Genomic DNA, 11228 nt, shown 5'->3' on the forward strand with positions numbered 1-11228 from the left:
GGGACGAAATTCCGACAAACCGGCGTCTGTTAAGAACGGGCGGATATTAAACAACTTGGATTATTAATTCTTTACTCGAACGTTTCTGGACTACGGTTCCTTTTCTCAAACTGATCCATTTGACGTCCTGTATCCTGTATATTGGTAACAGAACGCCTATGAGCGTCCTCAGTCCCGTGCAATGACTTGCTATGCAGCCCCCTCTGCCCCATTTGTACCAACTGCCCCTTGTGGAGAGACTAAATTACGTTAAATTCTCCTCGCTTAGAGTCCGCCCATGCTTGGAACATGGGATTTATATAAAACGAAATAGACCATTTACTAGCTGTAACTTCTTGTATACTATTCATTTGCTTTGCTGACAAATACTTCCCAAACAGAGTTCTCGTAGATTTTTTCCAGTACGATGAATTTCTATGGAAGAGAAAATAGTTCATTCACTCATAAAAGTTATTGTGTAATTGTTTCAGAACAAAAAACTGCTTCGTACCAAACTGAGGAATCGGAGTCGAGCACCAGGCACTTTCTAGAAGAACCTAACGAGTGGCCTTTACATCTTCAGGAACTTCCAAGTTACGAAGCTCGACGACAGACTTATCGTAGCATCCTAGCATGGAGGGCAAGACGACTTGAGGTTCAAAAACAGCTATTCGAGACACCAGTACAAACTTCGGCAGATCATCTTTCGCTGGACTACACAAAGTTTGACACCATAGACACTCTGGATCTTGAGGAGTCATCCACTGAACCCACCGTTCCGGAACAGGTAACAGCACTATACACGATGGTGATTTATTTTAGTTCAATAAATATTACAGAATTTACTATCTCAGTTTAACCTCATCCTTCCGTAATTGAGCAATAACTACACTGTCAGAGTCCTTAAATCTGTAATAGTGTTCAATAATTCACTGTAAGTAAACAGACTTTTCAAGGCTGAGGAAAGCTTCTAACTTGACAGAATGAGCTTATAAATGTACAGATATTTCTTTCTGATCCCCTTGAGCTAATATCCTCGTGATTCTGTATAAATTACATAAGACTTACTTTACAATATTCATAATAATTTTGATATATAGTTAACTGGAATTTTATTCACTGAAATTCTTTGTTGGTTGACCAAATATGTTCTCTTCCGTTTAGATTTCAGGCACTTCGGAAGCCAGAGGAGAACTGACCACTAGTCCAGGTGAGGGACAAGGCCACAGACTGCAACAACTTCGTGCTGACAGTGGCTACAAAAGCTTAGAGAATCCCCCTGGCTCTGCATCAAGATTCAGCAGTCAGCAACTAACTCTGGGAGAAAGTACAGACATCGATGGCTTGACTACAAGCCCTTACCCACCAATTTCTAACAGTCGTGAACTTTATGTAGAAGATAGCCAGGAAGTAGGGATATCGAGGATGAAGAGAAATGGACTCAAATTGGTGTCGCTAGGTGATAGTGGAACTTGCGACGCGGACTTACCGGCCAAGAGCACGAATAAAGACAGTCAGCATCGCTGCATTGCATTAGGGAGTAGTAATGAACGTGACCATGACGAAGGCGTTGAAGAAATGCAGTCACCACCAGCTACTGACAGTCCTGTGGTGGAAGAAAGGCGCAAAAGTTGTGATCGTACAGCGTCTAAGAAACGACGCGAGTTTGTTAGTGGTAGAGGTGCAATGCCACTGATCTACCCGGACGTAGAGTACCATCACCGCTATTCTTCCATTCACAGTTATTCTAGGGATTACAGTGTAGATGAGAAATCAGACGCACTCTTTAGGGAATTCAGTCGCTACGACCCTGGCCAAACAGAGGTACATGCGAGACAAAGGCTGGGAGGGAGCGGCTACCGTCGGCATCACTCCCGCCATTCACACTACCCTTCATATCCATATCCTGAACCAGCTAGAAGTTTCTCCGAACACCACAGTAGTATCGATGAAGAATATTCTTTGCCTCGTTCACTTGAATTAAGATATACCTTCGATGATCCCCAGTCAGCACCAGTTCCAATTATACGGGTTGCAGATGAAGACTAGCGCATTAATTTAAAAAGTAATGGTTTCTACAAAAGAGAATCATCGAACTACTCCTGAGGTATACGTGGAAAAGTATTAGATTGGGTATAAAATATATGTAAGAGCATTCTGGATTCCTGAATGCAGGTCGTTTAAGGATATCCCTGAATATGTTTCAAAGTGGGTAATGGATGATGTAAGGATTATGCTCGGAAGCAGTGAACGTAGGGGTAGCTGGTCTATCTCTGGATCTATTCAGCAGGAAGAAACGCCAAGAAAACTGGTATTCACACGAAGGTAACAGTAACCATTGAGAAGGTAATTTTCAACTCTACTTTCCACTGGTTACTGACTAGATAAAAGGCCTATTTATTTACATTTCAAGACCATGCCTACAGGTAATGAATCTGGAGAATTCATTTGGCGTAACACTATCAAATATATCACATCTGTGTGTTGATGTGGTGAGACATATTAGGTGATACTTGCAGCGTAAAATGAACATTATAAAATGTGAAATACGTTGTAAGTTGCCTCATTACATCGTAATCTGTTTATCTCCCAAGGTTTTCTGAAAGGTCATCTAAGAGACTGAATTTGTATATATGCTCTGTCGATGTTGGTAAATATGTATTTCCTAACACTTACCCTCTTTTCCAAATGGCTAATAACTGTAAGTACTGCACATTCTATCACAATGCGGTAGCATACAACCTTTGAGGGAACCTTTACGTTCAATTTTCTATTCTTTTTTAAGCCTGAAGACATCTCGAACATAGTCGACTTGTCTCCATGTGAACACCTGCGGACCAATCAGTTTATGAGATGCCTTGTTGTATGGGATAGTCAACCTAATTAACAAACATTTTTCTAAAATATTATGACAATTTTCAGAGCTCATAATTATAAGTTGAAGCTTGTTTCCTTGTGTAATTTAAAAATATATTGATATACATATATATACATATAAATTTGGATAATTTCAGAACATACAATTGACAGATGAAGACTTCAATATAAAAATAGCCTAGTATATCAAACAAGTACCTCTTATTATTTACATAATCAAACCCATCTCCAAATACTGAGAGGAGCAAAATAAGAGTAATGAACGTTGAGAGCAAGGTCTAAACAGACTTAACCTCTCCTTCTCACACCTTTCGGACATTCAAATAGTTACAATTGAGTGCTTTAATGTTGTTAGTAGCATGACAGACGGAATTGACACATGTTTAAAGAAACATGTGACGTTAGCATTCAGATATCGCATTAAGAAGGAAAACCTAGCGACTGTCCCTAACACCTCAATCGCTCATTATTGAATGCTCATGCTGTATGTGACCAACTCACTGTACTACAGATGTCTGGAAAGTTTTCGTGACGAAAGGTGGTATTTCTTGCAGTGTGTGTGTTAAGCCTTTAACTTAGGACTGAGAAATGTTTGTTATAAACGCCTCAGAGCACCTAACATTGTTCATAATCTTCACGTAAGAAAGTAAGATCTTGTGATGAGGCCTAACGATATTATTACCAATGATCATTATGGAGATTATGTGAGGAATTTGGTGAAATGTTTAAGCATAAATATTACTGTCACAGTTGTACGTGAACAAAAGTAATCATAACAGTTCAACAATTGTGTACTAAAAAACATCCTTAGACCTCAAAAATGCGAGGGCGATTCAAATGAAAATCTAATGTTTTCATTTTATTTTATTTTGCGAAAATGGAACATAACTGTCTCATTTTTCTACGTAGTCTCTATTAAGTTCAGTGCAAGTCTTCCAGCGTTTACAAAGTGCATGGACACCTCTAGAAAAAATCCTTTGGTTATCTATGCAGGCACTGCACCGCCTTCATTCATCTTCATCCGAACGGAACGTTTCTTCTCCCATTACCTCCTCGAGTAGCCCAGATATGTGCTAATCACTACCTAGGTCTGGTGAATATGGTGGATGTGGAAGGCGCTCAAAATGCAGATCATAGATGGTCGCAAATGTAGCATGGGCAGTATGGGGCCGTGCTTTTTATGTTAATTCTGTGACAAACAAGCATCGATATACTGAATCGTTATTCGTCAATGAATTTCAATAGGCTTCACATCCTCACTATTCAAAAACCGAATAACAGACCGCTGTTCTTTCATACCTGTCTGAAGAGGGGTGGTCATTGTCACAATGGTACTTCGATGGTATCTTCTTGCCTGCACGGCACTGCCTTTATAAGATATTCTTTAAAGCATTTGGAACAGTACTGCCAACTGGCGCGACATTTCGAATTTTTATTTAAACTTTTCATTTTATTCGTCCTCGCATTTTTGGCTTTCACAGTTCCATTGTTGGTTATTCAAATACAAAACTTGTGGCTGGCTAACGTCGGTTTCCTTCCAGACAGATGTCGTAAACGTCCAACTTAACTTGACTCTTCTTCTTCTTTTTTCATTAACATTGGTGGACTTCAACAAGCAAGTTCTCGTATGAATGTCTGGTGGTTCTAACGTATTAGTACAATTATTTAACCATTTGTATACTTTATTCATTGTTAAGATAACATGTACCTGAAATATCCTTGGATCACTTTATCTGTTCCAAATTACATAACCTTCACAACACCATAATAATTGTGATGCGTTGACCGGTGAGTCTTATACTATGATTATATAGAATCGAAATATATGTGAGCTTTGTTCGTATGCTTCTAATATAAACTCAACATGTTATATTTGATAACATCTCTACACTAATACTAGCGATGTAACGAATTCCACATACAATCTGATATGGAGTACGTTCATAGATACAAATGTAGACTCTTTTTTACAGCCTAGGAGCTCATCAAATTCAAATCCATTCCACTGCTTTTAGAGAAAGTAATGGGACGATTCTTAATGAAGTAAATACTAAATGACTGTAAAATCGAAATGAAGGAAAGCAAGATTTAATAGTGTAGATATTCCCACAACATTCTGAAAATCATTATTTGTATATCGGGATGTGATACATAATACAACAAATAGAAGACTACCAGCAATTTGGCGTACTAAAGTACTGCAACGAGGTTGAAATACAACTGTATGGTTGACAACATTTTCTCACATTACAGTGTCACTCAACACTGTTGATAATTTAACAAAGCTTACAGAATTGTTACACAAATCATTTTATTAATTAAGGAAAATGGTATTCACTGTCATTTATATAGTATACAACAAATTTGAGACTTTAATACGTGCCGAACGAAGGGAGATGCAGGAAGACGTTTCTATGCTACATACATGTCTTGATTTTTCAATACTTTTATAATTTTACATTAACGCTTGGGCAATTTAGCGTCCTCTCCAAAGCAGTTATGAAATATATATATCTGTAATTCCTCACTGTCAGCATAAATAAACAGGATCTAACAAAATACAGGACAAAATTTCAAGAGTGTATTGCTTGTATGTATGTTCAGTCCTCAGCCCTAAGGCAGGTTGGATCCTCAACAGATCTGCCATCAGCTGTCATAGATGGCGTAGGCATCATTAAAGAGGAGTACTAGGGAAATGAGGAGTGAGGTAGTTTCCCGTTGCTTTCCACATTGAGCCAGAAGTTGCTATTACATATCAGTCTGGCAAGCCCACTGAAATGCATGCACCAACATTTTCGCGCCATTCATAGCAGGGAGTGGCTGCATAAGGAATGGCATTACTAGCATCGCTCATACCTCAGTCACTTTCATATTGCCAAAGTCAAGGATAAGACTGAGACAGGTCAATGAAAGTAACAAAAGTGCTCTAGCCTATACCTGAAGACATAGTGCACTGTAAACACTAGGTCCCACCAGCAAAGGCTGCTTATACGTAGAAAATAAAAAAATACGTTAAATCAACTTGGGCCTGGAAGTGTCTAGTTTCTGAGTTACCTGACCTTCAAGTATGATCTCGGTGTATGTGGTTATTTTATGGAATTATTATACATTTTGTTGCCATTCTTTAAATCCAACATTCTAAAATATTTACCGAATGTATATGTACAGATTTGATCGACTTGTGAACAAGATGCGACATTCCTCACGGAGTTCGTATTATCTGACAAGCTTCACAATTCACTTCCTGAGGGCTGAAGTAGCGTCGTTCAGTTCAGCCAAGACAGATATACATCAGAGCACATCAGTGTCTCAAGTACGCTTCCAGCCAATGGACGTATACCAGTCACTAAGTTCCTACTGGACAAACTGTTAATTCAGAAATTAAACATTTCCGGGTCCATGTTGATATGATGTATTTTTCTTTCCTGCATGTGATGAATCTGTTCTTGGATTTTTTTCCCCGTAATTTTTAAACCTTCTATTTGGTATTTCTAGAATTATCTTTTAAATAATGTCATTGATATTTTCATTCTTTCGGTGTGTTGTTTGTCATGGATGTAGAGTACGGTACTTACGAACGAGTTAACCAATGAACACCGAGAGTGTTAGCTGCTCAGGATGGGTCGTGGGAGATGGTAGGTTCGAACCTCACTGTCAACAACCTTGAAGTTTTTGCTGGTGGTTTAACGTCGCACTCACACATCGAAGGTTCTCGGCGACGCAAGGATGGGAAAGGGCTAGGACTGGGAAGGTAGCCTTCGCCTAGTTAAGTACAGCCTGGTGCGAAAACAATAATCATTTAGTGTGGCTATTTCTATCCTGGATACTGCGTGTTATTGTAGCGGAAGATAATATTGTGTGTGGTGTGTGAGTTGCAGGGATGTTGGGGACAGTACTAACACCCAATCCCCGGGCGAATGGAATTAACCATTTAAGGTTAAAATCGCCGTCAGGGCCGGTGGTCTGAACCGAGGAGCACTAGGCTGGCTGACAATTCAGACAAGTAGCGTGATGTTCTGAAAATGGGAAACCACGGTAAACCATCTCCAGGGCTTCCGGTAGTGGGATTCGAACCAACCATCTCCCGAATGCAACCTCACAACTTCGTGACCCTACCGCATGGCGAACTCGCTCGATCAGCCCTGAAGTCACACGAAGCAAAAGCGCTACTTCCCTTTCCCGTTGTGCCATGGGGTTTGGTTTGTACCAGCCCCGCGGTGTAGGGGGTAGCGTGCCTGCCTCTTAACCAGAGGCCCCGGGTTCGATTCCCGGCCAGGTCAGGTATATTAACCTGGATCTGAGGGCTGGTTCTAAATCCACTCAGCCGGGCTGAGTGGCTCAGACGGTTAAGGCGCTGGCCTTCTGACCCCAACTTGGCAGATTCGATCCTGGCTCAGTCCGGTGGTATTTGAAGGTGCTCAAATACGTCAGCCTCGTGTCGGTAGATTTACTGGCACGTAAAAGAACTCCTGCGGGACTAAATTCCGGCACCTCGGCGTCTCCGAAAACCGTAAAAGAGTAGTTAGTGGGACGTAAAACAAATAACATTATTATTAAATCCACTCAGCCTACGTGATTACAGTTGAGGAGCAATCTGACGGTGAGATGGCGGCCCTGGTCTAGAGAGCCAAGGAAAACGGCCGTGAGGATTCGTCGTGCTGACCACACGACACCTCGTAATCTGCAGGCCTTCGGGCTGAGCAGCGGCCGCTTGGTAGGCCAAAGCCCTTCGGGGCTGTTGTGCCATGGTTTTTTGTACTTCCCTTTCCCACTACGCCGTCGCCGAAAACCCATATGGGTTAGCACAGCGTAAAACACATAACAAAAGAAAATTGAAATTATTCTCGAACGCGATAGAAAATCGTATCATAAATTTGTATTGGCATCGCCAGAAACATATAGCTGTTTCTATTCAAATGAAGCTTATCCTTTGATGTAGGACGAAAATTACAGGTAATGCAGGAAAACAACGACCGAGGAGTCAGAGATCCCTCAAAATAACTATACTGCCTCCCCTTTTCCACGTGCGCAACTGCTGTAAAGTAGTTGGTTATAACACGCCCGCTGTGCTCAAGGTTCTGAGGACAAATACCGAGAACAGTCAAGATTTTAATGCGGGATGTGGCAGTGAAAGCCACAGTGGAGCTTAAGAGTGATAGTACCCCGTGACTTACTCTGATTTTTCTTATCAGGTAGAACGTGAAGTCTTCGTACAGCTCGCACGGCGTGGCGCACGCTAGTGGCTTGATGTTGAACGATACCTCTGGAACCCAGGCTAAGAAAAGAATGTGTCAGTTTCACATGATAGTCCTGGATACCATGATCAAAAGCCCGAATAGTTTACTGAGTGTGTTATAAATAAAGACTCGGATTTCTACGCACAATTACTGTGGAAACACGTATCCACTTAAGCCCTAAATATGTACTGAAATATTACTTAAAATCTTGGAACTATGGCAGAAAAGAATACAATGTTGTCCAAAAATTGCATAAAACACTTGTTATATGCAATCAACAGACCAACAGTAAACTGGTCACACTCTTAACATTTTTCCTTTATATTTTGTCAAGTCACTGCTCGCGAAATCTTCGCGTTACCTTCAAACTTCACTGAACCGTACATATTTTTAATGGAAGGAAATCCAAAATAACCAAACGCAAACTAAAATCGCTTGGCATTATTGGCACAAAACATGTGAATAACATTTGGAGAACGGCGAAAATAATTACAATATGACAAAAATATGCTTTTATAAAATTATATTGGGTAAATATACATGCAGATGATCAGCAAAGCTAGAAATGTGTTTAATATAACTTATAAGTTCATAAAAAGAGACCAGGACAAAATATGTCATTTCATAGAATCCTGAGTCCTAGCTATAATTTTTTAACGATCCGTACTTTCAATTTCACCGTGAATTCAATGCTTATTGAATTACAACCATTTTGTGCTACTCCCTCATGTTCTAACATCATGTAAGCGTGTGGTGACATCATTGAGTCTCCTCTCATACAATTACAATTCTATTATGTCCGAACAATCCTCAAGTGTCACACTAGTGATCCCGATGTAAGAGAACACACTAGATTATGGAAGCCGAGTCTCATTGTGACTGGTAGCAGGATATCTCGGTGACTCGCTCTTATCTCAGTGTGAAATAGAAAGGCACCTTAGCTAGCGACTTCCGTTTATTTTTCAAGGATGGATGGATGCTATTTGCCTTACGTCGCACCGACACAGATACGTCTTACGGCGACGATAGGATAGGAAAGGCCTAGGAATTGGAAGGAAGCGGCCGTGGCCTTAATTAAGGAACAGCCCCGGCATTTGCCTGGTGTGAAAATGGGAAACCACGGAAAACCATCTTCAGGGCTGCCGACAGTGGGGCTCGAACCCACTATCTCCGGATTACTGCATACTGGCCGCACTTAAGCGACTGCAGCTATCGAGCTCGGTCGTTTATTTTTCAAACATGACAATTCTGTGTTTAATGGTTGTAGCAGAGATTTTGTTCAATTTACCCATTATGATATGTTTTAATGTAGTATTTACCAAAAATTAATCCAATTTAAGTTTCGATTTTAATGAAGTCCCTCAGTTGGATAAATTTGTGGTAAATACTACATCTAAAACATATAACGACAATTATATCTTTGGAACAACTTGGAATTCGATTCTGATTACTCTCAAAGGGGGAACGGAGTTTGAGAGGACATAACTTTTTCTCTTAGTACAACGATGGAACGTGAGAGAGTAAGCGCGATGTTGCTACTTACTTCACTTCTTGCAGAGATAAAAAATAAACAGGAGAGTATGGGTTCACCCGGTAATTCAGGATCGTCAAACAGGAGCCTTTAAACAAATGTAGTTCAGGATCGTCAAACAGGAACCTTTAAACAAATGTAGTTCAGGATCTTCAAACAGGAGCCTTTAAACAAATGTAGTTCAGGATCGTGAAACAGGAGCCTTTAAACAAATGTAGTTCAGGATCGTCAAACAGGAGCCTTTAAACAAATGTAGTTCAGGATCTTCAAACAGGAGCCTTTAAACAAATGTAGTTCAGGATCGTGAAACAGGAGCCTTTAAACAAATGTAGTTCAGGATCGTGAAACAGGAGCCTTTAAACAAATGTAGTTCAGGATCTTCAAACAGGGGCCTTTAAATAAATGTAGTTCAGGATCGTGAAACAGGCGCCTTTAAATAAATGTAGTTCAGGATCGTGAAACAGGAGCCTTTAAACAAATGTAGTTCAGGATCTTCAAACAGGGGCCTTTAAATAAATGTAGTTCAGGATCGTCAAACAGGAGCCTTTAAACAAATGTAGTTCAGGTTCGTCAAACAGGAGCCTTTAAACAAATGTAGTTCATGATCTTCAAACAGGCGCCTTTAAGAAAATGTTTTCGAAATTCCTTAAACACCCGCAAAAGGTTTATAACTATCTCGGACATCTATTAACACCTCAACTTCCAAAATACGTTTTGTACTGAGGGTCCGAATGACTAATGTGAACACCCAGACTAACTTCCTTGTGCGAGATTCCGTGACGAGTCACAAAGAGGGGGATAGCCGGTGAGTGGCACATATTGCTACTAGGGTACGTGGCCCGAGTCACAGGAAGCCTAGTCTGAAGCGGTCAACGAGGCTTTTGCTTTAATACCCAAATATGACTTTCACGACATCCGCCGCGTCACACAGAGGCTCGGCGTCCGGGATCTAGTGTAAAAGGGGCTTAAGTATGGATGTTGGATTTCGCGCTCAGCTACTGCGGAGGCTACACCTACTGATACGGTTTTTTTTTCACATCCTCCTGAAGTAATTTTTGCCTTTTCCACGGAAATGTCCATTATCCTTAACTTGTTTACGTCTGAGAAGAGCTTCTCTTAAAAGTTATAATCTGTAATGCGCATCACATGTAACAGTCCATATTTAACCTCGTTTGTACCAACAGCATTGTCTTCTGAGACTGGTAACCGTGTAATTTCACAAATAAGCGTATTTAACGGAATTTCTATGACAGGCTGCAACATGCCATTGTAGTACTGAAGTTGAAGACATCCAGTAGTTACGGCGCTGGACGAGTATTCTCTTTGTACATCATCCGTACGAGCAATAGGCAAGTGATGCGGCGAGTATTGCTCAGTAGTAACAAGGAAGAAATTATAGCATTTCACGATTGCTTTCAATCGCCTCCGAAGAGGCCTGGTGCAGGTCTTTGGAGTTGACGCCGTATGGGCGACCAGCGCGTCTATGAGGATGGTGAATATAACTCCGTTAATTACCCTACATTACAAACAAGAGTTCGTTGATGTCCTACTCCTCGGTTCAGCTTCGGGTTCGATTTCCCTCGGCCGGGATTTTTGACTGTATA

At 40.7% G+C, this 11228-nt stretch overlaps 1 protein-coding gene across 1 annotated transcript in view; it reads left to right on the top strand.

Annotated features, from left to right (window-relative positions):
• Positions 1-3582, top strand: part of LOC136863667 (uncharacterized) — a 254153-nt gene extending 250571 nt beyond the window's left edge. Inside the window, exons 5-6 of the mRNA XM_067140032.2 lie at positions 471-766; positions 1144-3582. Of these exons, the coding sequence (XP_066996133.2) occupies positions 471-766; positions 1144-2028 (1181 nt within the window). The 3' untranslated portion in view covers positions 2029-3582. The remainder of the gene's footprint in view (positions 1-470; positions 767-1143) is intronic.
• The last annotated feature ends 7646 nt before the right edge of the window (positions 3583-11228 follow it).

This window comes from Anabrus simplex, chromosome 2, assembly GCF_040414725.1.
Source record: "Anabrus simplex isolate iqAnaSimp1 chromosome 2, ASM4041472v1, whole genome shotgun sequence".
NCBI classification, from domain to species: Eukaryota; Metazoa; Arthropoda; class Insecta; order Orthoptera; family Tettigoniidae; genus Anabrus; species Anabrus simplex.